At 46.7% G+C, this 27,482-nt stretch overlaps 1 protein-coding gene across 4 annotated transcripts; it reads right to left on the bottom strand.

Annotated features, from left to right (window-relative positions):
• Positions 1–73: 73 nt before the first annotated feature.
• On the bottom strand, positions 74–26,801 carry zgc:162472 (uncharacterized protein LOC553495 homolog). 4 transcript variants are annotated; one of them, XM_060050380.1, is made up of 28 exons: positions 26,664–26,801; positions 21,276–21,508; positions 19,896–20,556; positions 19,663–19,769; positions 19,444–19,509; positions 15,633–15,791; positions 14,881–15,014; positions 14,678–14,772; positions 13,800–13,854; positions 13,400–13,534; positions 12,883–13,128; positions 12,434–12,497; positions 11,822–12,338; positions 11,409–11,533; positions 10,565–10,964; positions 10,224–10,364; positions 9,858–9,894; positions 9,666–9,770; positions 6,921–9,206; positions 6,029–6,099; positions 5,943–5,989; positions 5,482–5,581; positions 5,358–5,391; positions 5,068–5,178; positions 2,353–2,448; positions 1,853–2,084; positions 1,437–1,716; positions 74–878 (listed from the first exon to the last, which is right to left on the bottom strand). In XM_060050380.1, exons 2-28 carry the CDS (start codon positions 21,500–21,502, stop codon positions 768–770), a joined length of 6,642 nt encoding a protein of 2,213 aa, XP_059906363.1. In that variant the 5' UTR covers positions 21,503–21,508; positions 26,664–26,801; the 3' UTR covers positions 74–767. The 4 variants fall into 4 exon arrangements, with proteins under 4 accessions (XP_059906363.1, XP_059906362.1, XP_059906364.1 ...); XM_060050379.1 differs by having other exon boundaries at positions 5,943–6,099; XM_060050381.1 differs by lacking the exon at positions 10,224–10,364 and having other exon boundaries at positions 5,943–6,099.
• Between the last annotated feature and the right edge of the window lie 681 nt (positions 26,802–27,482).

Genomic DNA, 27,482 nt, shown 5'->3' on the forward strand with positions numbered 1-27,482 from the left:
TCGAGTTCAGACATATTGATGAGAAACTAAACAAACAGTAATGCTCGTGAAATAAACTTCAAAAATATTCCACTTGTATCCAAGGCTTGATTTATTAACATATCTTACAGGAAAGAAAAGGATGAATAAATGAAGTAATTTATGACAATGGATTGTTGAAGTGGTTCTAAACTGTGTCCGAAATGTTTTCGCCTTTTATCACTGACAACTTAAAACAATGGTACATTTAGCTAGTAACAGCAGAACGCAAGCAAAAAACAGTAAGTACAGAACATTTTCGAAAACGGTAACTTGCTGGGTATGAGACAGTAAACTTAACACTAACCTGAGAAACGAGACCCAAAAATGAGCACTGACACTATGACACTGGTGGGTTTACAAAGAATAGAATGTTGGCAGCTTTACAAAGACTATGGTTTCATGAGGTTACAATTGGCACCTTTTTCAACAGGCCAGAGATGCAGTAATCATAAGTTCTGTGATTTGCTCAAGCAACATAACATGAGTGATGGTCATAATCTGAGGAGTTACCAACTAATATACATCAGAGGACTAACAGTAACCAAAATATACACAAAAGGAGTTATGGTATATCTATTTTCAATTCAAACAAAAGGTCAGAATGAGAGTGTTTGAAACCTAGATACTAAACAGCAGCAAATAAATAGTACACATAAACTTTAAACAGTTGAATAATCTTTAATATCTCTATATAGAACAAACTAAATGAAAAAAATAATACTAATAATTAAAAAAAGATTATCCACTCATTCGTCCACTTCTGTAAAAATGTCGCTCAAGAAGTACTGAGAGACGTTGGTGGGCTCCTCGTCCCCCCTGCTGACGCTCAGCTGGTCCTCCTGGTGGGGCGGGGCCGTCTGTAGGGGAGGGAGCACAGGGTTAGACAGGAGCTACCAGTCGCTACGGTGCATTGGATAGGCTGTTGGGTGATCTATCCACTACCAGCTGGTACGGTGCATTTGATAGGCTGTTGGGTAATCTATCTACTACCAGCTAGTATGGTGCATTGGATAGGCTGGGAGGCTGAGATATCCCCCGTACATCTGGGTGGACACTTCCACTTGTGGAAGTGTCCACCAATTTCTTTTTAGATATATATATTTAGAATATTTGGAAATGGCTTCTAATGGCAAATCAAAAAGACGCACCTATAGGGCCCCGTTAACCACTAGTAAACCCCCAAATCACTTTTTGACTCAATGTTGGATATCCTTTCTATTATTTTTGAGTAAAACGTATAGAGTTAATCAAACGGGGGGAGCTCTGCTGCTTGCTGCCACAGTGCATCCTGCGTCATGTCGTTAGGGAGCAGGGAGGGCTAGTGAGAGCATCTTGTTAAAGGATGCTTCAACTAGCCATTAAACAACCCCCCCCCCCCCCCCCCAGTGTTATTGCCCCGGGGTGGACAGCGTCACCTCAGCTGTTCTTCCAGAGGTGGCGGGCCGTGGTTCTGCGGGGCCCGTACTGACGCAGGACACCGGCACCGGCGCCGGCCTGCGCTGCGGTGCCACGGAAACGACTTTGAGTGGCGTTTTCTTGGCACCGCCTTCTGAGGCGGGGCCCGGTTTTCTCGCCACGCCACGAGACGCTTTGACCTGCGGGGCGAGGGGCGGCGCTCTGACCTTTGACCCGAGGGTTCCAGAGGGGCCCGGGGTCACCGGGCCTGCGAGGAACGAGAGGAACCCCTTGGGCTTCCTGCAAGGTGAAATAAACCACAAAAAAAAAAAAATAGATTAGAGAATCCCCGATATCAAAAAGAAACGCTTTGGTCCTCCATTTAAAACGTACTTCTTGTCTCCAAGATCAGGACCTTGCCCGTTCTCCGACTCACCTCTTCAGAGCAGGTGCTTTAGGAGGTTGGGTTTCTATTGGCCGGCTGGCGTCACCGGGCTCGTCTGGGGTACGCCCGCCCTGCTCAGCCTCCAGAAGCCCAGTGGACCCTGGTGGTGGTGGTGTGTCAGTGGAGCCCTGCGACTGGGGGACATCAGCACTCGGGGCCTTCCCAGCGAAGGCCCTTCTGGTCTGCCTCGTCCCGGTAGACCTGGGCTGGACCTCCACCGGGGCTAGAGGATGAGGTTATACGCAAATGTTTCCACGTGGTGCCAAGTTTGGAATGTTGATTTGAGAATTTTCATATTTTGACATATATCTATTTAAATACCTCGCAGAAACATTCGGTTAAAAAAATGACAAACATATGCGTTGACACTTTTCAGACAGGAAAAGTCCAGTAGGCCAACCGTGAGAACCTGAACTGTGTGTGTGAACTTGTGCCGATCCGTAGCACCCAGCCGTCGTCCGATACGACTGAAGGCTGTGGCCTGTACTCACCCTGCTCCCCTTGTCGACGGGCCCCTCTCCTCTTCTTGCTGGGGGGGTCCTGGGGCCCCTCAGCCGGCTCAGCGTCAGCAGCGCTCGGACTGGGCTCTGCTCAGAAGGTACACACAACAGATCACCCACTTAAGTCTCATTGGCTTTGCATTTAGGACGGTGCCTTCATGTCTGAAGAACACAGAGCGCCTGGTCGTTAACTTTAGTCGTTACAAGGCGTCCTGCATACCTCCCAACGATAAGGCGGGAGCCGGGCCCGTGAGAACAGTACATATTACAACAAACACAGACCGTAAATATTTCAAGTGACAGGTATATAAAATAAATGAATGAATATTTGCCATATTAAATATTCCAGTATTAGCATGGGAAAGATAGTTTATCATGCCTGCATTTGTTTAAAGAGCCTGTGAACCAAAAACCACATTATTTTTGTTTTTAAAGTATTCATTGTCTTATATGATCTTCAACATAGTAATCTATGCCATTTCATCACCGTTACTGAACTGAGTACCCGATTAAGAGAAAAAAGGGGAAAATCCAAGGTTTTTGCCATTCTCACCAAAACCCGCAGGTGGCGCTCTTTTGGCGACGTCGGATTAGCTTTTTATTATGAGGCAGTCTGACGTCACGACCAAGGGGCAGTGCGGTTTGTGTGGACCTGTGGAGCTCTGTCTGGGCAGCGGTTGACTGTGGTGCCCGAGATAAAGTTGGGCCTTTCGGAGTAGTAATGTATAACGCCATGGTGTATGAGTGGTGCAGCTCCGTCTGAGCAGTGTTTAACGCCCGCGTCCGAGTAAGGGTTAGGCTATCCGGACACCTATAGTCAAAAACTACGTTGTATGGCAGAATTCATATACAACATTGCTTATCATAATGCTCAAAACAGTTGAGCATTATACACAACAACGGTACTAAAAATGCATCATAAAGTTGGCCTGGCCCGTAACTATGGTGATAACATGCATCCTCTTTCCCTAAACTCTCAGCCCAAAACACATTTTTTACATTCAAACACATTTTCACACGTTTTATCTCATAGTGTTCGAATTCCAGCTGAAAAAGTGGACTTACTGGCGCTTTAAATCCATGATTAAACAAGTCTAGAACACGCTTCTTTGGTTTATACTGCTGTTTATTACAACTCTAAGGGAGGGGCCACTAATAAATGTCCTCGGTCCGGCATGTAGAAAATGTGAAGGGAGACTCCAGAAGCGAGACTTTGCTAGCCTGCGTCTGATATGCCGTGCCTCCAACACGGAAACACATTCCACACACGATAACACTGCATTCCCTTGAGCCTTGCCCCATATTTACCGGCATCCTACCGGAAACATAAGAAGCCTGTTTGGCAGCCAGTGATTGCCAACAACCCTCAATAACAAATGCTTAATTTATTTTGCTTATCGTCTGTTTAGCCAGCGACGTGACAGACGATGTGGTGGATAGTGCATGTTCAAGTGCAGAAGCATTACTGCAGAAGCATGCCATCGCTAAACATTAGGGCTGTAACGATACGCGTATCAAACCGAAAATCGCGATACTCAAAGCCACGAACCTGTCTCGCGGTGTGAGAAGGCAGAAGCGCGATATGCCCTTTCTAACTCTTCGGTCAAATTGTCCGATTGAAATTTGCTAATAATTTGTCTAAATAATAGTCTGCTGACAGCGCCCCCTCCTATCGATGCCGTAAATATGTGACGAGATGCCCTCTCTGTGATCACAGCTCTCCGTGGCTACGGAGGATTGCATTTCTCCACAGCCGTCGAAGTCCTCATATGCGATATGAACGACATTTATCCAGAGTGGGCCAAGCGCGAAAAAAATTGCCTGTGTGATCCTGTCTCTATTGTTTTGTGTGATTTGACTGGCAGTTTGTCTGCTTATAGGTCGGAATGAAGCGGCCACCGATTATTGACAGAATGGGTACTTTATTCTACCGGACTCGTTCGCTTCTTCACTAGACACACGCGCTACCGCTCGCTCTCCTCGGTCGTCCACTCACTCGCTGACGTCACTCACACACGCATACGCACACTGCCATTCTCCCGCACACACATATGCTACTCGTAACACTATGCCTCGTTATTGCGACATTCATGTTTTTCCTCATCTATTGAAAGTTAGGCTATTAAACATGTTGCATTCTATACGGCCTGATTATGTCATTATTTAAGCTACATAGCCTAATAAGAAGCGCTAATAAGGATATTTCAATAAACCAACCAAACAGTTAAAGGGGCCCTATTATGCCTACCAGCAAAAAGCATCCTCCAACTGCAATCTTTGGTTATTTCTTTATTAATTTAGCTATACTTTAATAGTATTCTTTCGGTTCAAATCTGTTCAGTGTTCCAAATTATTTGTTATTAAATGTTACATTAAGATAATTGGTATTTAAGTGTTGTTTAAATAAAATGCTTTTTAAATTTAAAAGAATCGTGGGATGTATCGAACCGTGGGTCAAAAATCGTGATACAAACCGAATCGTGAATTTGTGTATCGTTACAGCCCTACTAAACATGCTAATGGAATCAAGTTTTCACAGAGGGCGGTCCAAACTGTGTGCCTATGTCTGACACACACACACACACACACACACACACACACACACACACACACACACACACACACACACACACACACACACACACACACACACACACACACACACACACACACAGTTGTGTTTAGATAAAAATGTCTTCTCCTTACTTTTCCTTTGCCTGGAACCGGACAACGCTCTCCTCCTCTTACTGGGAGGTTCAGCCTCCACAGACCGGACCTCAGCCTCTGGTAGCTCTGGAGCTTGGACTGGATCAGGGTCTATTGAGATGGTGAAAACAAAATCAGGAAATAACACAAACAAAAATATTTTATTTCTATCCATCTATCAGGTCTGTCAATTATACAGAAATAATTATGCACATGTTAATAATAATGTATTATTCAATTGTTCAAGTGAGTGAGTGAGCGTGAGAGAGACAGACAGACACTCCAGCTACCTTGTTGGTGGTCTGGCTGCTCAGTCACGTGTGCCTGTGAGAAAGGGTTAAAGATGAAGGAGAGGTTGTCATGGTTGTCATGGTGAAGACTGAGGTACGAGGACGCCTCATTAACTCTGCCTACCGTCTGAGTTGGGAGGGAGGAGCCGGCGTCCTGGTGCAGACGGAGGCCGGACCTCCTTCCTGATGACCTCCCTGCAGGGGTCGCAGGGGTCACTGGGTCGCTGGCCAGGGAACAGAGAGGTCAGTACAACATCACCAGCAGAAATACATTGATATAAATCAACTCATAATGTATTCTACATTTGTATTATTATTTCTATATTATTGATGGTTAACAACAATACAGCTATTTGCGTTAGGGGTTTTCAAGCATATATTACTGACAACCATTTAGTTCATCCCTTCAGGTTGGAGTCACCCTCTATCCATGAACCATGCTTTGTCAGTTTGGAGGCATTACTGCTGTGTGTGTGTGTGTGTGTGTGTGTGTGTGTGTGTGTGTGTGTGTGTGTGTGTGTGTGTGTGTGTGTGTGTGTGTGTGTGTGTGTGTGTGTGTGTGTGTGTGTGTGTGTGCCCGCTGACCTCAGTGGCTCTGGGGCTGCCTCGGCCCCAGGCAGATTGGGGGGGGCCTCAGACACCCCGAAGGCCCCCCCCGCTGTGGGGAAGACGGGGATCTCGGTGAGGGAGAGGATGAAGAAGGGTTCCTCCGGGTCGGAGGGGACCGGCAGGACGGGGAGCCCTGAGGGCATGGTACCGGGACGTTAGAGACACAGGAGGAAGGTTTGCCACACACACACACACACACACACACACACACACACACACACACACACACACACACACACACACACACACACACACACACACACACACACACACACACACACACACACACACACACACACACACACACACACACACACACACGAGCCCGACCGATATAGGATTTTTAAGGCCGATACCGATACGAATACTTTGTGATTTAAAAATCCGATATTCCGATATATCGGCCGATATATAAATATAAAAAAAAATCCAGAAACGCGCAACAAAACAAACAGATTTCCCTAACATTGGTTATTTGTAGTTATCCTTTAAATCCTTTTCACTCTCAGCTAACACGTAACAACAGCAAAACTGGACATGGTAGTCTTGAATTAAGTCATGCTTATCGACTTTAGAGAATTGATGGGGATGTTCTTTTAATTGTTATTCAAGCAATGTATGTCTCGTGACAGTTGCCAACTTACCATGAACACACTTGCACACATGAACAACACCCCGTCATTCAGTCTGCCTAACTCTGGCTGAATCAGCGGGTTTGGGGCGTTAGAGCGCCCTCTGGTGGACAAACCTTTTTTTTTTAATTAATTTATCGGCCATTATAAATGCCGATACCGAATAGTTTGAGAAATGCCTAATATCGGCCGATAATATCGGCCTGCCGATATATCGGTCGGGCTCTAACACACACACACACACACACACACACACACACACACTGCATGTCCCCCAATTCTATAAGCAGCACATTTACGTCAGTTTAGTTATTCCTCTGACCTGTCTGAGGTGCGGGTGTGCTCGTCTCTGCGACTGGCCGGCTCAGGGGCTCAAATGCTGGAGCTTTGGAGGCCTGATCACACCTAGAAGCCCTTGAATTCTCCTGACCAACAGGGGGTGCTGTTGCTTGAGCCACGCTAGGCAACACCTCGTCAACGCCCTCGTCCACCACCGTGAAGGGGTTTTCAACCAACCACGAGGCGCCGTGACTGGACGTTGTTCCCTCAACGCTCGCTTCCCATGTTGACGATGCTATCGAGGCTGGAGGTTTGACGTCTTCGGTCGTATCGAAGGGGTCCGGAAGGAGGAGCGACTTCTCGGTGTTCGCAGGGCTTGTGTTTTTAAAATCTGGCGTACTTCTTACAGATGGAATTAGCGTTGTTTCATTTGCGGAGGATACCACGGGATCCAACTGAGCCGCAACCGAAGAGGACCTCGATGGCCTTCTGTGTTCCTCAACGGCGTCCCCCCCCCCTTGGGAGTCCGAAGGGAGGGCCTCTCTTGGCGTCCCGGGGCCTGTGTCGGGTTGAGACGGTGGGACTTGGCGCCGGGTTGGGGGCTGCTTGACGTGGCTGACCCTGGAGGCCTGAGGACCCAGGTTAGGCTTGGGTTTGACATGGCTGATGCGACGCCTCGATGTGCCCGGGACGCACTGCGGTTTCGTCCGGACCACCCCCTCCTCCGACTGCGAGGAAGAACCGTCGGATAAGGAATCCTTGGAGCCCGCCGGCGGCCGCACCGCCCCGTCTCCCACCGCAGGTCCTCCTTCGGGTGGGGAGGGTTCCTCCTCTCGTTGAGCAGGCTGAGGGGCCGGAGCGGGGGTCCTGGTGGCCCCGGGGCCGCTTGTCTCCTGCGCCCCTTCCGCACGAGACCTTCGTGCCCCCATGCATCCAGAGGTCTCCGGTTCGAGGGGCTCAGAGGCTTGCTTCGGAGAGGCTTGCAGGGGCGTGGGGGCCGCCACACGCCGGGCGGTTCTCGGTCGCGTTCCTACTTCGGAGCGTGATCCGTGATCTGCGACGGGCTTCGGTTCTGGTCCAAGCGAGGCCGGCACGTTGTCTTGTTTCGAGGTGTCTGAGTGGTCATCCTTTGTGGTTTGTACCTGTGCTACCATTGCCCGACTTCCTCCGGGGGAGTCCACGACGTCACCCTTCCCCTCCTCTCTGCCGACCCCTGCTCCCGTGGGCGTGATAGCCGATCCCGCTTTGATCAACGTAACCGGCGACAGAGAGGTAGGACCGTGCGTTTTTAAGTCACCAGTGGCGCCGTGGGTGGATCCTGGCCCCGGCGGCGTCACCTTGTCCTCTGTGGGTTGTGGTTCTGAAGACGAGGCGTTCCCGACCGGACTGACCTTAGTCGGGTCCGACTCTACAGAAGGAGCGGTTCGGGCCCCCCGGCCCAGATTGGGTTTGGCTTTGGGGAATTGTCTCCTCCTCGCCACCATGGGTCTTGGCTGTACAACTTCAGCTACCTTTGCCGCAGTCGCGGGCAGCATTCCACTGGCCGCAACGTCACAGGAGGGATGGGATGGTGCAGGATCTGTCCGAGGTTCACTCCCTGTTGCCGCTTCCGGAACAGTTTCCAATGTAAATCTTGCAGAGGCCTCTTCTTGAGGGTCCTTCTTCACTGAGGTCTCCAATTGTGGTTCTACTTCAAGACCCCGTCCTCTCCCTGCGGTCCCATCCTGTCCGGCAGGTGTCTCCTCTGGGATCTCATCCCTACTAGGCGGCCGGAGTCCTCCTGCAGATGATGGTGGCACAAGGCCCGTTGATGGAACAGAAGATTCCAGTTCCACCGCCGCTGGCAACGTCGCCTGCTCAGGCACATCCTCCTTGTGCGCGGCTCCCGGCGTCTGCTTCCCGTCAGCCTCGTGTGATTCTGTCGTGGCGTTCGGCGTAGGTCGAGCGACCCTGGAGGCCCGAAGCAGGTTGGGCTTGGGTTTGATCTTGGCTAACCGCCCGTGCTTCCTCGGCGGGGAACTGATCGCCGCCACCGGCACCGCCGCCTCTACGGGGGCTTCTCTTTGCAGAGGCTTTGGTTCCGCCTTCACAGCGGCGAGGGGGCCGTCACTAATGCTACTGCCGGATGCATTAGGGGTATCGGGAATGGGTTTGTCCACTGTTAGAGCTTCAGGATCGTTGTGTGTTGCACTGATGTCCTGATGTGCCGAGTCCACCGTGGGTGCGTCTGAAGGCGCCGTCGTGGCGGAGAGAATGTCAAGGAAGTCGCCATCGGGTTCGACGTCTTCCTTCTGGTTGGTAATGCCCGGATCACTGACGGCCGGTAAATCTGTAATGACATTGGGAAAGAATATGTTGTTGATTAGATTTATAAAAAGGTGCTTTTCAGGTTTAAGAGCTATTATTTGAGTGTCATGTGTTAGAAGTGGCACAGCCATGGGTCAGCTATTAGTGGGTGAAATGCGCTGTGAGAATTTCTGTTCCTATTTCAGTTTCTGTAGGAGACGATTTCGATTTCTGGCAAATTTGGGCATCTCATCCCTGATTGGTTCTGGGGTATCCAAGTACATGACTGGAATGCATGTCATGAATCCCAAAGCAAAATAAGAAAGGGAGGGAGCAGAGAGGGATTGAGGATATTGTATGTTTAAATCTTGCTCTCTTCTGCTCTCTTTATAACCCACGAAACTTACGCAGAGCAGCTTTAAGAGACAAAGGACTATAAAGAGTAAAACAAAAAGTGGTCGTTTATGTGAAACTGAGGTGGCTCTAAACTCTTGTACCACACCTGTAGTGAAGTCGGCCTCTGACGGATCCTCGATGTGGGCCAGGAGAGATTGCAGGGAGCGGTTGCCGATGGTCAGCAGGGTGTGAGCCGCCTCGTTGTCAGACACTGAATAAAAACAAAATGGTTGTCACGCAAATCCAGCGAGAAAAGAACGATATCTTTGGTAAAGTCCTGTCAAAGGCTGTAACGTACCTTCCGCATGATCTGGAGACAGAAAGTCGATCACATCCTGGGAGCAGAGCAGATGGGAGAATGCTTTATAGATAAGTCACCTTAAAATAACTGGTATAAAACATGCAATGTTTTAATGGGGACATTAAATGAAACATGGACAAGTAAGGCAATAGAAAAAAGGAATAAGAAAAAGCTTCCTAAACATAATAAAGTGTGCCATTTCAATAGACTAGTGATGGAGCCAAAGTTCAGATGTTACAAGATGAGATCCAAAAACAATCAATTAAAAAAACCAGATGGATCATAATAATCATTATATGGTTAAAGGTGTTATGACGAAGCAAGGTGATGGTTCTGGGGGTGGGGGGGTTCAGAGGGACTTACAGCCAGCAGGTCTAAGGAATGCTCAAATGGTACTGAGTCCATTTCATTCTGCGCATGCTCAAAGGGCGCGTGGTGGGAGGAGTCTTGGGTGATGTCCAACACGTCGGGCACATCGTCGGGCACATTAACCAAAATATCAAGCTGAGGAGAATGGAGCACAGGGGGGGGGGGGGGGCATGGGGATGAGAAGAAACACATCCATGCATGGAAAATCAAATGAAGGGGAAAAAACTAAATGATGTAACAGAACAGCCGAACACAACTGAGACACGAGTGATTGAGTGATGGCGCGATGCGGACGGGCGAGGGTGAAGCCGTGAGCTGGGTGGAGGTTCTCCTACCTCCTCCATGGTCTCCTCCACCGCCGACACCACCGGGCGCGGGGAGCGGAGGCTGGCGGGCACGAAGACCGGAGCGCAGCTGACCCCCATGGGGTCCGACCCGCGGGGCCTGTTCTCCTCCTCCTCCTCCTCCTCCTCCAACCCCACCCAAACTGGCTTCTTCAGTCCTGCATCCTCCTTCTCCTCCTCGTCGTCCTCGTCCTCGTCGTCGCTGCAGTCCGACGGGGAGGCCCGGAGCATGACCAGCTTTGACTGCTTGGGCTCCTGGGCCGGCGCCTTGGAGGAGGAGGTCTTGTGGGGGGGCCGCCTGGGCCTGGGGGTGGAGGAGGTCGGGGGTCGGCCGGGGGAGGCGGCGGCGGGGTAGTTCAGGTGCTGGGTGGCTTTGGGCATCCTGCCGTACCTGAAACCACATCATCACACGTTGACCAAGAACAGCATCTTCTAGAATGCCATGATGTGTGGGATAGGACCATTTTAATGGTAGAAATATTGATAAAATCTAAGCTCTAAGACAAAAACCAAGCAGCGCATTGGGCTTCCGCAAGAGACTCAAGACTCTTTTGTTCAGAGGTCACCTGGACTCTGCATAGCCTCCCTCCTTACCCTCAACAACACTCCTCCCTTACTCTCCTATCAACACCTGGCACTTACTGTACGCACTTATTGTATGTTGTACTTCCTGGCACTTGATAAAAGTAGTTAGCATTGTGTAGGATCTGACGCTAGCCATCTTTGTTGGATACACGGAATGGGTTAACCTAGCAATTGTAAGTCACTTTGGATAAAAGCATCTGCTAAAAGCCCTAAATGTACGTGTAAATGGCTTCCATCTTGGTTTGCATACCTTGTAGGTTTGAGATCAATCTTAATGGGGGAGACTTCATCTTGAGAGGAGTTGTCGTTGTCATCATCATCATCGTACTCCAGCTTCTTCCTTTTCTTGGCTTGGGTAAAGGGTTCTTCATCGACCTTGAGAGTAGAGCACTTTAGATACTTTACATTGAAAGTTTTTTTAAATAACAACATTCTAGGCCAGGGGTTTTCAAACTTCTTTGTGTCAAGGAACGTCAGACCAGAGCATGTTGACAAAGTTTGACATCGTAACTCGGAAAGAATGGTATAGATTACAATGTTGAAGATCATATAATACATATTACAATGTTTAAAAGAAACCAAAATAGATTTTGGGTGCACCACCCTTTTTAAATGAAACAAGCCTCAACCAGACCAAACATGCCCGAACCCAGCACAACTCACCTCTTCTGCATCACTTGCGAGGGTTTCCAACGTGGCAGGTGCATCTTGGGAGTTTGAGGCTGGTGCATCTTGGGAGTCTGAGGCTGGTGCCTCTTGGGAGTCTGAGGCTGGTGCGTCTTGGGAGTTTTTGACTGGTGCCTCTTGGGAGTCTGAGGCTGGTGCATCTTGGGAGTCTGAGGCTGGTGCCTCTTGGGAGTCTGAGGCTGGTGCCTCTTGGGAGTCTGAGGCTGGTGCGTCTTGGGAGTTTTTGACTGGTGCCTCTTGGGAGTCTGAGGCTGGTGCATCTTGGGAGTCTGAGGCTGGTGCCTCTTGGGAGTCTGAGGCTGGTGCCTCTTGGGAGTCTGAGGCTGGTGCATCTTGGGAGTTCGAGGCTGGTGAATCTGGGGGCAGTGCGACGGCCTCCTTTCCTTTCTTCCGGCGGGGTGGTAGGACAGGTTTAACAGCCCTGGCCCGGGGCCGCTTGCCGGGTTGGGTCGTGGTGTCGCCGGGTGGGGTCCCCTGTTCAGCATCTTCCGGCCTGGGGATTCAGAGTTGTGTGTTTAGAGTTTGTATTGCAGCCAACGGGTGACGCGAGGTCCATTGAATGAGGAGGGATTCATTATTCATGGTTACTCTTTGATGGATGAACCGTCCTCTGGCACTGCTGCTTCCGCCTCTTCGGGTACGGATGTTTCCGCTGTGTTTAGGCATGTAGTACAGAGATAAACGTGTGCACACTCAAAGCTTCTATTGGAAAGCATTTTGAAGGGAAGAAAACACAGCAACCCATGGCACAACAGTGCAGGGTTTAATCCTCAGTCTAAATCCATTTGGTCTTTGGAAAAAACATATTGAGAAAGTCTCAACGCTCGCGCAATCACAGAACCATCACGCTATGCTTCTTTTTAAAACAAATGCCCCAAATGATGAAATAGTTCAAGTCAAATCTAATACATCAACGCTGTTGCTTGGCATTTTTCCATTGGTTCGACTAAGAGCAATTACGTTTTTTTTTTTTTTTTATGTTTCCATTCTCCTAGAATAACTAAAGGAACAAAGAAGTAAAAGGGGACATCCACTACCTTGCACTTCCTTGTTGGCCCTCTTTCTGCTTTTGATCTTGGGCTTGGGCTTCTGGTCCGACGGGCTGCTCTCGACGGGTTTTTCCGCTGAGGAAGGGTCAACGGGGGTCTCGGGCACGTCACCCACGTTGTGCCGTTCCCCCACGTAGTCGGGATCCTCCTGTCCGTCATGCTCTTCCTCCTCCTCCTCCTCCTCCCCCTGAGGATCCTCCTCCACGTCGCTCAGGTCCTTTGCGGTCGTCCTCCCTGGGGGGGGACAGGAGGTGCCTGGTGAGCTCCCCCAAGCTCTGAGGGGTACATGTGAGCCTCCTCAAGCAAGAAGCTCCTTAATAACCTGTCTCAGTACCGTGTCACCCCTACCTGCTCCTTAGTGACCCGTCTCTGTACCATCCAACCCCTACCTGCTCCTGAATGACCTGTCTATGTAGTCACTGTCTAACCCCTACCTGAAAGTCACTTTGGATAAAAGCCTCCAAAATGACACTACAGTTCATAGTAAATAATTCGTTAATTTTACCGTTAGCCTTCTTCGTAGGTTTTCTGGTCTTCTTCTCACTGGGCACTTTGGGCTTCCTCTTTTTCTGGCTCTGAAGCTCCAGAATCTTTTCCAGAAGCTTCGAAAAAAACTTGAGATCCAATTTCCGCCGTTCCTCTGAAAAGCCATGAAACACAAACCATCAGGAGAGGAGGTTCCTTAATGGCCATCCAAAGGAACGCCATTATCCCTCAGAAACGACACGTCGGGTGGAGGCAACACTGTGGTTGATATTTGTTCAGTGACAAAGAGAAAAACATGATGGGATAACAATATCATTGAATAGGATTAACATTTCCACTAATAAGATATAGTGCTAAGATGAAGAGAAAAGGAAGGTCCAGTGACGGCAAGGAAGAATTGTGGTGACGAAGACCCTTACTGAAGGCCTTGTCCACCCTCCAGGAGTTCGCCCGCTCCTCCCTCTTGAATTTGTTCTGTGATAAAAAACATAAAAGATCAGGTCAACACAATCATGTGATGAAAAATCATAACGACAACAATGTACTGGACTTCATCTGATTGACCTGTATGCTTGTATCGACAATACTCCATTTAATGTAATGATATGCCCCTTTCTTATATTAAAGTAATCATGTCTTAATGGCGCATTTCCACCGGAGGGTGCGGGTCAAAGGTGCGGCACGGTTTGCATTTCCACCGCCATAAGTGGGCGTGATCCGGACTGAGCCGTATTGAGCCATACTCATCTCGAAGTACTCCTCCTTTGGGGTACCGAGACGCCCGAAAGGGTGCCGGCAAATTCGAGCGACATACAACGTCCGTTGAACAAACCAACACAGTACCCGCAAGGTATTTCTGGACAACGGCGAAAGCTTCGTTTACAGAAGAAAATGTCGACATCCTTCTTGGACGTCCTACATTGTTGCTTTTTGTTCATTGTGTTGCGTTCTTCTTTTTCCTTGGATTTATTAGCAGTCTACACTGTGTCAGGCTGCTATGAGATCACGACGCTTACGTAGATGCCGTGGCTATCGCCATCCGGCTTAAACCACACCCTATTATAAGGGTACTGTCGGCGGTGGAAACACGAGCCGTAACTGAGCTGGGCTATACCGCACCTTCACTACTGGGCTGAGGCGTGCTGGGCCGGAGTGCACCTGCCGGTGGAAATGTGCCATAAGAGCCCATAGAGGAAAGGGCATTTGTTTGTGCATCGACAACCCGTTTTACCACATCGTTCTTTAATCCTGTTAATAAATATATTGTAGCTTTGAAAATATAGAAGTTGGGTGTAACCTTGATCTCGGATCGGGCTCTGTGAGGGAACAGCTGGCCGATCATGGAGAAGTCTGTTCCCACCATGCTGACTGCCAGGAAGAACATGTCCGTCTCTGTAACACACACACACACACAGACACATTAAAACAGCGAACATTATGCATTCAAAAAGTGCACAAAGTTGGCGTGTGATCCCAGAAGGTCGTTCACGTGGATCGGACCTTCGCTAGACCAGGCTTTGGAGTGGGTCTTCTTCCGGAAGCTGGAGTAGGTGGTGGTGGAGCCGCGCTCAAAGACGGCGTCCCTGTCATTGGCGGGGTTGGGCCCCTTGGCCCTCTTCACCTCGATCGTCAAACTGGGAGGAACAGAAGAAGCATTGAAGGAAGAGAAACCTCGGACCAACCCGCAGCTTTGCAACCCTTCGGCTCCAGAAACCAGCTGGCCTGGGGCCACCAAGATCTCATCTTTGAAAACAATATTGTCTAAGTTGTCTATGGATCTGTTTTTTAAGACATACCTTTCAAATTGTACCGTATCGACAAATTGTACCGTATCGACAGATTGCATGAGTTATAATTCCTTATGAATAAAATGAAAATTGTTTACTAATACTACTACTACCACTACTACTATTACTACTACACTATCCAATGTATACTTTATAGAGGTTTACACAATATATGCTTATGAATTGTGATTACATGTGGTAGGTCTCTGCTTAAATACATTTAAGTTTTGTACCAATGTATTTAAGCAGTGTCTGGCTACCTGATTATTAGACAGTAATAGTATCACCCCATCAAGTGACCATTCCCCTTCATGATGAGAAAACCCTTCGGTGTGCATTTCTACCGGTTAACGCGACTGTGGCCATTAGGACTAAACCGGGTAGATACTTTGCTTTAGGATACGGACAAGGAATCGGACAGGAAAAGGAAATGTATATTTGAAAGGAAGTGGGAGCGTCGCTCACCTCTCCTCGTCGATGATCAAAGATCCGTCCTCGGCCACCTTCACCCTGGGGACCATCACCCCCCCCTCTTCCTCGTCATCCTCCACCTCATCATCTTCATCTTCCTCCACCTCAGCCCTAAGGCTTGAATCCTCGGGGTCCTTGACCTTCTCTGTGGATCTGTGGAGGGAAAATTGAAATATACAAATACGTAGAAAGAAATTATACTAAAAGACCTAAACAGAGGATATGTATTGATTAGGTGAAATAGGGCCTTATCAGAGATAAAATAATGTGATAAAAAATATATATATTTGAGTTATAAATATATAAAAAACATTACTATTACCAATTACTCATAACCCTGTAGGAAGTGCTTTACATTGTAGTCTTAAAACAGAACATGATGCAAGTATGGACTCATACTGACTCATAAGTTTGCCCTCTATGGGTTAAACCATGCTATTGCGTAACCTGCTGTTGGAGGCTTTGGGTTACCAGGTAACACTCTGGCTCCACTGCCCTAAATCTGATTGTTGTAAATGGGAGTGCGTTGTTCAACATTTTGTGAAAGCCTGAACATCATATGGCCCCTTCCCTACATCAGACTGGGTGAGTTTTCAGCTGACTTAATAACAAAAAAAGCAGTGATCTACCGAGCATTGTGACATCTTGCACGGAAGATCAAGTGCAAAAACAAACAAATTCTGCATCAGTGAACAAGACAAGACGCAAGATAAATCCTGCGATTGGGAAACTCTGCTGTATCAAACTTTTTCCGACTTTTAAACTGGCGCACAGGCTGTGGGACTCTCAGGCAAAACCCAGCAGATTATTAGGAGGAAATTTAAATATCCGAAGTGCAAAAAATGATCAACTGCAGCATCTTTTATATTAATCAAATGTTGAATTATTTTGTCTTATCAGAGAGATAGCTGAATGAAAACTCTCCTGATGACGTATTAAATGTTCACGCCTACAATATGTTTAGACGAGCAAGAGGGCTGATGGTCGGGGTGGCGGAATATTGTTTTATGTCAAGGACAGTAAATTGTGCGCAAATTCACATATCCTGTGTTAATGACTTGGAATGCATCATTCTCAAATAATATCTCTCAGCCCAAATGTCATTCACTGTGATTGGAATGTATAGACCACTGTCCACAAAAACTGTTTTCTATGATAACTTGAATGCCCTTTTGAAGGAATGTGATAAAAATCATACAAATACTATTGATAATTTTAACATAAACTGGAGTGATAAAAAAAAAAGGAAAGAGCTGAAACGTGTCACAAGTATTTTTGAATTCCAACAGATAATTGAAGGGCCAACAAGGATGACTAGTTCATCAGAGACACTCAATTACTTGGCTTTCACAAATAGACCAGGAAGAAAAAGGAAATATTACAATTTGGTCACAAATTGTAATATCTGACCGGCTATCTGACCACAATAGGATTCTGATCGTAAGAAATATCTCTAAAAATGGATTGGATAAATGGGACTATAAATGAGACTATACGGTCACTAATTGGATAAATTGGATAAATGAGACTATACGGTCACTAATGAAACAATCATGCCCTTAAGATGGCTCTCAAAAGTAAACTGGTCCATGAAAGGCGTTTTAATACCACACTAAGAAATAAGGTTTTAAAAGAACTCATGCAGGCAAAGGCAACATTTTTCATTAATGCTTTAAAGCTAGGGGAAATACCAGAAATCTGGCAGAATTCAAAATAATTAAAAGGGAAATCAAATGCCATCAGTAAACCAATAGAACTAAATATAGAGGGAAACGTAACAAATTATTCAAGTCAAGTGGCTGCAGCATTTAACTTGACAAAAACTCTCAGAAATGTTCTGGATGTTTTATTTTGTTGATTTAAACAAAGCTTTTGATTTGGTTAATCATAGTTTAAATTCAGATACATTTATTAAACACCTACCTGAAGTCTGTCTATCTACTGTCACCTGTCAGATGTACGCTGATGACTCAGCCATATATCTACATGCTAAAATCTAGAAAAACGACATGCTAAGCCCTAGAAAAACTATCAGCTGCAATGGTCAATATTTCAAATTGGTTAGCAAACTCATGTCTGCACCTAAATGTTGATAAAACGGTACGTATGTTATCATGTTATTATATGTCAAAATCTGCAAATAGCAATCCAGATCCAGATGTGACAGTAGAAGGGAGAAGACTCTCAGTGGTCCAAGAGTTCAAGTATCTGGGAATAATAATGGATTCAAAACTCACTTTTAAAACACAAGTTAAAATAGTCCCAAACAAAATGAAATTCAACTTATCAAATTTCAGACACATCAGGAATTATCTAATTACAGAGGCCTCAAAGCTGTACTTTCATGCTATGATTTTCTCACATATTAATTACTCTTAGCAGCTGAACACAGGCAGGACGGACCACATTACGCTCAGCTGAAACATATTTTAAAAAGGCCTTGAAAACGGTAGATAAAAAAATGAAATTCATATCACCATTGTAAAATCTTGATGAAATATGATGTGTTAAACTGGGAAAACATTTTTAAGTTCGCAGACATCTTACTTGTATATAAAATCTTTCATGGTATGGCTCCCCCTCTGCTCAAGGAATTTGTTAAAGGTACCATGTCACTCTATGAGGTTTTCTAACATTAATACGAGTTCCCCTAGCCTGCCTATGGTCTCCCAATAGCTAGAAATAGCGTTAGGTATAAAACGAGCACCAGCTATTCTGCTCCGCCTTTGAAACATGAGAGCTAGATTTCGACTGCGGCCCCATATGTCGTCATAAGGGGCCAAGTTACCACCCCTTTCTCCGCCTTGCCGGCCCAGAGAATTTGGTGCAGTAATAAAACTGTTGGACCGCAATTGTGCTCGAGCGTTTCGGGAATCGCAGCCGCCGACGACCAGGCTTGCCACTATATATATATATATTTAAGCAATAGATCACGACAGGCTGTGGTACGTGCTCATCATACCACTGTTCAGGTGGTAGGCTTTTATACAACGGCTACTATTATGGCAAAACGAAAGTCATAGACACATTACATTGAAAAAAAAAACAAGAAAGTCAAAATAGCTGTTTTTCTAAAGAATACAAAAAAGTAGTCCCTCCTGGCTGCCTTCAAAATGCATGGCGGTCGCTATGCAACACACTTTAGCGTCCCTCCGAGAGAAGGCTAGGCTAGAGCGGTTCGCCGGCAATTTATCCTATGGAGCAGTTCACTCACCGAGTGCCTACGCTTTCGTTAGTCTCTCCATCGCCTTGCTCACTCCCGGAGTAACAACATTTACACCCGCTCCATCATTCAACATATTTTTAGGCTTCAGTGAACTGTGCTATTGCTTTTATACAACTACTTCTATACTTTGTAACCGTTTCTACTTCCAGGCGCGGAGTGATATGCAAACTTTCACAAAATGATTGGGCGTCATAGCAGTTATGTATACGCTCATTATACAACAGTTATGAACCAATCAGATCGCTGGATTTAAGCCACCCGTTGTGTATACATATATACACACACACACACATATATACACACACACACACACGTATTTATATACACATATACACACACACACACATATATAAGCATCCATAAAGTAGCATGCCATGGGACCTTTATCAAAATATAAACTCTTCCACGAGAGCATCCACATGAGGGGATTGTAAAATACCATCTAGAAAAAGGTTATTTTGGGCAGTCAGCCCTTTCTTATAGTAGTATGGCCTTAAAGTAGTATGGTCTCGGCAGCACTAACCACTGTCTAGAAGTAATACTACGGTAAGATAACACTAAACCAGGCTTAAGTCTTACACTTCTCTTGTTGGCGACGCTGGGACCACTCTCTCATCCTCTGGAACGGACTCCTCCAAATAGGCTCTGGAGGGAATCAACAACATAACACGCTCGGTTCGTAGAACTACAATCCCAGCCCATAGATGAATCCAAGCATCACATCAACGTACATAATGACCAGCGGTAGAGCAGCGCCGCTGGTTCAGAAAGGCTCCGGGGGGGGGGGTGGGGACTCACGTCATGGGGTTTGACGCGGGGAGGTAGTGGACCAGGTCCCTCATGGTCATCTTGGAGGGATCCAGGGCGTACTCCTTCAGGCGGTATCTCGACTTCCTGTTTCCTTGCTAAAAAGACAGTTGATGAATGGAAAAAGACAAAAGGGAGTGCCAAAAATGATGAAACATAAAAAACAGTTCATAAATCACTTTGTCTCTCACAAAGCACTTGCTGTGTCTTCTCAAATGACCCACCTTCTCCTTCTCCTTGCCCATCTCCTGCCGGAGCAGTTCCCTGAGCCTCTGGGCTTTGGCCATCCTCTGCAGGTCCGTCTGGTCGTGCAGCAGCTGGCTCAGTCGCATGTTCTTGGGCAACGTCGTCCCCACCTTAGAGGCCTTGGCCAACAGGATCCGGGCCCTCTCCGAGTTCTCCCTCGCCTCCTTGTCCGGGATGGAGAACGGCGCCTCATCCGGTGGTTTTGGAGGGACTTCTTTGGCCGGACCCGCTGGAAGAGACTCCAGATTTTGGGCCTTCTCGGATGGCGTCGGCTCCACGGGGGTTTCCTGAGTGGTGGGATCGTTCCCTGGTCCGGCACCTTCTATGTGGGCCTTGGGGATTGGATCCACATGGTGGGCTGCTGCTGCTGCCGTTGTGATGGGTTCTTCGAGGTCTGACCCCGGAGGTCCAGCAAGCCCCTCCTCTGCGGGGGGTTTGGACGCTTGGGTTTGGATGTTCTGGTTTGCCGACGCCCGTGCAGACGCCCGGTTCGGGGCAGCGGAGACTTTGGGCTTGACGGAGACACGCTTCCTTCTTTGAAGGTTAGCGGAAGAGGAAATAGTGGTGGGGGCGGGGGTGGTGATGGAGGTGGTGGTGGTGGGGGCAGTGGATGCCTCACCATGGTCATCAGCAGCTTCCCTGCAAAGTGGAAAAATAAAGAAGAAACTTCAATGTTTCATAACTTATTTTTGTTTGGTGTGTGAGGAATTGATGGTCACAATATTTCGGAGACTTTTAATAAAAACATAAAAAATAACTACGAAAATAGATACGATTTAGGAGCTATTATTTGAGTATATTACTATGAAAGGCATAACCATCCTTAAGCCATTAGTGAGTAAAATGTGCTGTATGTTTTGAGTTGACTGCCCCTATTCAGTTTTAGACCACTCCCGGCTAATTTCTGACCAATAAGGGCAACGCTTTCCTGATTTGTTGGAGGAATACATCTTGCCTGTCAATCAAAGGTGCTTGAGATGCAACACTTTTCAATGGCACTTTTCAAAATAACATCGAAATTAATATCTAAATTAGATTATTTCCCCAAATCGTTCAGCCCTACCTTCAGGCCTCCATGCCCAATGAGTGTACAAACAGAGTGCGCGCATGTAGGCGGGTAGGTCGTTAGACAGACAGGTAGTCCATCCAATAATTTCAGAATTAAACGATTGGCTTTTTACAGGCCAGCAACTGCCACATATACCGGATGTTGCCCTTTTTTTTGTCAGAGCATTTGATTAATGAATTGCTGCTGAGTGAATTAGCTAAACATGTCAACGTAAAGTGCGTCTAAAATCAATTGCTTACACCAGCTAAAAAAATAAAAAAATAAAACAATAAGAACAATTGCTTCTCACCGTTGAATTGCGGTCGTCAAGCCTGCAGTGGTAGAATTGTTATTGTCCTCCACTTCTGCCGCTGTCATGTTGTTATCGTCCTCCGTTTGGGCAGTGGCCTCTGCTGGCGTAGGATCGACTGGGGGGTCATCCTGGGTTGAAGGGGCCTCCTGGGCCGTTGCGGTGGCCCCAGCTCTACCCGGTCTCCCCACGTTGGGCCGAACGCTGATCCTTGACCTGCGAATCATTCTCTCCTGAAGAGAGAAAGGCAGTATGCGGTGTTACATTTCCTGACAGACTGGACCACTGTCTATGTATCCATCCATCCGTCTGACCTTAAGAGTGCCCCCTTCAATAAATGTACATTATTTTAAATGGAGACATTGTAACATTTGTTATCATCATTGTGTCATTTTTATGATGTAAATTGAGGGAGGCTTAGCCTGGAAATCCAGACCCACATCTAGAAAGCTGTAGGGTCTGGCAACGAGTAATGAAAATGGCCCAGCTCGAGGGGCGGCACCAAGCATGCATTTGAAAATATCAGAAGAATACAAGGGGTGACGTATCCAGACCAGTGGAGCTAACCAGTGGAGTCTGAATAAAGACTCTTGCCGTATCCAGTCGGTAAAACAGCAACGCTTTTGGCCCGCCTATATTGATACATCGATGCGATTGATTATTGATTGATGTTCTGGGCCAGGGGAGGCCCAGAATATACACGAGTATATTGCTCGTTCCCAGAGTGACTCGCTAAGCAAATTCAAATTATGCTCTCGCGAGAATTCTGGATTTGCAGGGTAGTATCGGCTCCAAATATCGGCTCAAGAAAAACGGTATCGGTGTATCGGGTATCGGCTAAGGCTGACAAAAAAAAAAATCGGTATCGGCCCTAAAAAATCCATATCGGTCGATCCCTAGCCAAGATCAAGTGTTACGATAATCTCGGAAGCAGCAACAAAGTATGGAGACAGACCCCAGAGTTTAAATCACAAAATAAAGTGCTATACTTTCATAAATAATTGTACAAGTTAAGGCCCCGTTTACACGAAGGGAAAACGCAGATATTTCCACGCGGTTTGGCCTCTCATTTACACGAAAACACAGTTTTTATCACAGAAAACGATCATTTCTAAAAGCTCCGGCCAAAGTGGATATTTCTGAAAACGCTGGTTATGTGTTGTTGTGTCAACGGGGAGAAACTGGGTTTTAGGTTCTGAAGCGTCACATTATGTGCCAGGAAATGCTTAACGTCATATGAGCGCCCTATGTTTACAGTTTGTTTGTTACAGGAAGACGCTTGTGTTTTTCGTTGTTGTTGATTCTGAGGATTCTGATTGGCTTGCATGGCTTTATCCTTCTCCCTACACTGCCGCCCATAGGTTTGGCATAGTTATAATGGCGCTCAACGGCGTATTTATGCGTTTTGATGTAAACAACAACTTTTTTGAAAACAATGTTGTGTGCACAATCTTATTTTTGAAAACGGAGGGGGGGAAACATTAGTTTCTATAAACACCCTGCTACGTATAAACGTGGCCTAAGTCACAGGGCACATCAGTTCCTCCCAAAGGAGCTGTTCTCGTTAAGCAACAAGCAGCTCGGGCTGACAGACAGAGCGGTCAACTCACCGGACAACTCACTGGCCAACTCACCGGCCAACTCACCGGCCCGCTTGGCAGAAACCAAGACAATAAGAGCAACGTCTTAGAAGGACAGGACATCCAAGAGGGCCTGAGACATATTGGACAATTCACGCAACACGTGGGAAGATCCCAGCATGGTGTAAGCACGTACGAAACAGGCCTCACACGTCTAGCCCCAGGCAAGAATCTCTTGACCAGTGGATGGCTGAAGACCGGTCTACCATCACAGCCTGCATGGCCAGCCAAGAAGTAGAAGGTGCCCGAGCACTCTAGATAGTGTTGATAACCGCTTCAGGCAAACCTTTGCCCTGCAGGATTAACCTCCACCAGACCATTCTGACAATGTCGGGATGTAACCTCCACTCATCTCGGCAGGGAACGCCGCAAGACATGAGGTCCGCCCCGAAGTTCTGGGCGCCCGCGATGTGCAGGGCTCTCAGGCATTTCTGCGAATGCGAAAGCGGGAGAGTGCCAACAGGACGGCGTGTCGTCGAGGAGGCGAGAGCATCGCTGTCATGATGGCTGAGTCTAGGCAAAGGCCCAAGTAGACTATTTGCCGGCTGGGGAGTGGGGAGCTCTTTTCCCAGTTGATGGCAAAACCCAGTAAAGAGAGCTGGTTAATCACGGCATGCTGTCCCTTCTCGCAGCTTCCTCAGAGTTGCTCAGAACAAGGAGAACCCTCTTTCCCTGAGCGTACCCAACACCGTCTCCACACACTTTAAGAAGGTGCGCAGGGCAAGGGAGTAGCCGAATGGCAGGCACTGTTACTCGTATGCAACCCCCATTAAGCAGAGAAACTTCCTGTTCGCTTGCCAAACAGGGATGTGGAAGTAAGCATCCTTGAGATCCAGGGATGTGAACCAGTCGCCCACTTTCACACATCGGAGCAGCGCTCTGATAGCCTTCGCAGGTGTGCACAATTAACTTGATTCTGCACCACCCAAAGACCATTGCACTGCCACTGAAAGGCCAGTAGGGGTGTAGAGGGCGTAACACAAGGCTTAGGGCCGTTACATAGTCGACGCATTGCTACGCATACGCGTCCAGAAGGCTACGCGACGCGACGCTTCGGCCGCCATTAAGCGTTGAAGCGTAGCAAAACGCGTCCTCACAATTTTTGATACGCGACGCGCCGATCCATGCAATACTATGCGTTGTCGGTGGGGGCGATACTGCAAATATTGTACATTATTCCCACTATAGGTTATATTTACAGAAGAACATATGAGAGGATGCGGGAACGTGATAAGAATGACATTCACGTCTCTTTTACTAATAACCTGTGCCAATTTATGCAAACCCTTCCACAGGGACAAAGTGCTATTTTGATGCGCGACATCAAACTGCTGATTCGGGATTGTGAGCCATTTTAATTATCTTCTTGTCACCCGATATTCGTTCTATTACTGGCCTTATTTGTTTTAGTGTTAGCCTATTTGAATTAATTACGTAATGTTTTGTGTTCACGTTCTGTGTGAAACATAAGTGTTCATGATCTGTGTGAAACATAAGTTCAGTAGCCTCTTTTGAGTGAATGAAATTTGAAAGCGTGAGTGTGTAGTGAATGAAAAATGTGTGCGTGTATGGTGGGTCAAGTTTCTGTATTTGATAAATAAACCCCTTTTCTCTAATAATGTTTCCTACCATATAATTTCTGTGGACATTATGCGCTATAGCTTTGGCTATAGGCCTACACTTAAATACACTTAAATAATTCATTAATCTGTCAAGGCAGTAGCTCGTTGTATAAACATTTTATATGGATATGAATTAATGAGTTTGACGTAAACCAAATTAGTTAACTTGTGTAATGTGATAACTAATGAATCAAAAGTCATGCTTCCAAGTGACCAATGTATATACATTTATTGGTTAGTGCGCATACGTAACCCAATCGTAGCACATTGTACTGGTGGGGAAACACGCCAGCATCTGGCAAAAAATAATCTGCCAGCTGCTCCCTGACAAGGGCCGGTTTTGGTGAGAGTCGGGGAGATATCGGATGACTCGCGAAAGGAGATCATCAAACTTTGGCGCCGACATCCGAAAATACTGGAAATGCCTCTCCTCGTCCAGGCTTCGCATTGGAAGCACCAGAGAAACAAATTCCCCATCCTGATCTCGTGTGGTATTTAAAGGGCGCACATAACACCGCCTATCTGCGCTTCATCACTCTTCTTCCATAGCCACTTTGATCGGAATGTCACCTGGAATGTCACCCGCGAAAACACCGGTGACTCTGCTGCCACCCATGAGTGGTGTATTGCATGTCATGCATTGCCCGCAACGTTCGCGTATGCTGTGTAGTACAGCGGTCCCCAACCACCGGGCCGCGGACCGGTACCGGGCCACGGGACATTCCTAACCGGGCCGTAGGTTAGTAGGCTACGACATGAATAATTTTTTATTTTTTTTACAAATTCTACAAATTTGCATGAATTTTACAAATTCATGCAAAATGCATGCACACTTAATAACTCAATTTATTTCGCAATACTGTCACTCTTTTACATGCCATAAGTATATATGCAGTTGTTAGATTGCATATAACATGTTTGCATTTTTGGCAAGGTCTTAACTTCTTTTCTCAGGCATAACTGTCTGTCTGTCCCGTCCTCAACACGTATTGGCTTCAGCGGCTGCGCACGCAGCCTAAGCTCACTTCACTTGTTCAGTTCAACAGCAGTGTCACACTATGAGCTCAGCTCAACCTGACACTCCAGGGGAGAATGACGACTGTCTTTGAACTGGCAGATAAAGTTGCTGCATTTAAAGCCAAGCTTGATTTGTGGGGACGACGAGTGGACAGGGGAGTATTCGATATGTTCCAAACATTAGTGGGGATTTTGGGAGAGACTGAGGCAGGGCCCATTCTCTCGCAGCTGGTGCGCGATCACCTTGTTGCGCTTTCAAATGAATTTGAACGTTACTTCCCATCCTCCAAAGATCCACGGCGAACGAATGAGTGGATCCGCAACCCATTTGTCAATGTCCCGAATCAGTTGTCAGTGCAGGAGGAAGATCAAATGATCGAAAAAGCTAATGATGTTGGTGGTCTTAAAAGTGTGTTTGAGCAAACCTCTCTGTCGGGTTTTTGGATCAAAACCAAAGCGGAGTATCCCGAGATATCCGTAAAAGCGCTGAAAACGTTGCTTCCATTTCCCACCACGTACCTATGCGAGGCCGGGTTTTCGGCAATGACTGCAACTTAAACAAAATTGCGCAATCGATTGGACATTTCAAACACGTTAAGGGTGTCACTGTCTTCCATCAGGGGCCCATCAGTACCTCTTGTATACAGGGCCCAGGATTTGGTGCAACGGCCCTGTGGGTGACTACTGGGAACAAGAAGCAAAACAAAAAAAATCGTGCTATGGATCAAAGGACACACATAAGAAAGACATTATGTTAACAGTGTGAAGGCTAACGTAACGTTACTTCTTAACAGAAACACACTCACAACAATGGTGGGCATATAGGACCAAAGCTGGTGTAATGTGATCCGGATCAGTGTACTGAAAATCACAAGGAGCCACGATAAACACGGCTTCCTTCAAAGACTAGCAGCACAATTAAAAAGCTTCGTCTGACTTGTATTGCTGAACAATACGACCCCCGAATCGATAACGCCACTGTTTACCAGGCAGCAGACATGAACAACAAACCACAGCATCCTCACTATAACACACTAGGAACTATGTTTCCTGCGTCGAACATGTGGCATTTATGAACACTTACTACTGCTGCACTTATTGAGACATACCTTTTTCAAATGGAGCAGTGTATTTAGGGGGAATTATCTTGATGTATTGGTCATGTGGGGGAATGAAGTACAGACTCCATGGACACGTTAGACCGCCATTTTTGTGACACAAGGCTGTCAGGAGGACCGTGGACCCGCCGGGGATTCTGGGAGATGTAGTCCTTCTGTCGCAAATCTAAGAAATTGCAACCGTTTGCAAGTTTGCAAAATAGAAAGCCACAATGTCATTGCTGGATATTTAACAGTATTAAATGCAGATTATTTATGGTTCATTTTGAACGTGAACAATAAGGGTGTAATGCATTTATTAGCAAAATACTTTTTCAATAATTTATGTATACGTGTCACGTGTGCCTATCTCGCAGTTTAAACCCGAATAATATAAATTCCACTTATTACATTCTAGCAAGAACAACATTTGTGCGTTTTTATCGCATTCATGTTTATACTTTCTAAATCCGCATGGCCTCATTAAGAACAAGAGACTGAACTTAATGATTAAATCACATGCCTTTATTTATCACCATGGCAGATGAGGCCTATGTAGACCTATACACAATGAACGACCACTTTCAGGCACACCTGATGGTTATGCAAAGCCTAATAAGAAGAAATGTGGCTGAAACGTATTACATTGCTTTTTAATTCATAAAGTGTGTAAATTCCACACAATTATAAATCACAACAAAAAATTGGGAATTATTGTATTTGTGGGAAATGGTGGGCCATTTGGAGCTCTACCAGCTCCAAATTCCTGGCATTGCACCATTCTAGTTAGTTCTGTGGGTGCAAACCTCTTGTTACAGAGGTCACGGGATA

This window comes from Gadus macrocephalus, chromosome 4 (assembly GCF_031168955.1).
Source record: "Gadus macrocephalus chromosome 4, ASM3116895v1".
Lineage (NCBI taxonomy): Eukaryota > Metazoa > Chordata > Actinopteri > Gadiformes > Gadidae > Gadus > Gadus macrocephalus.

What these genes read in the sequence shown, in the direction of transcription:
- zgc:162472 (XM_060050379.1), bottom strand. Translation starts at nt 21,502, where the DNA reads ATGATTCGCAGGTCAAGGATCAGCGTTCGGCCCAACGTGGGGAGACCG. An exon ending in GCGTCGCCAACAAGAGAAGT is followed by an intron (nt 15,792 to 19,443) that starts GTAAGACTTAAG and finishes TTCCCTCCACAG; the next exon opens with ATCCACAGAGAAGGTCAAGG. An exon ending in TCGCAAGTGATGCAGAAGAG is followed by an intron (nt 11,534 to 11,821) that starts GTGAGTTGTGCT and finishes TCTACTCTCAAG; the next exon opens with GTCGATGAAGAACCCTTTAC.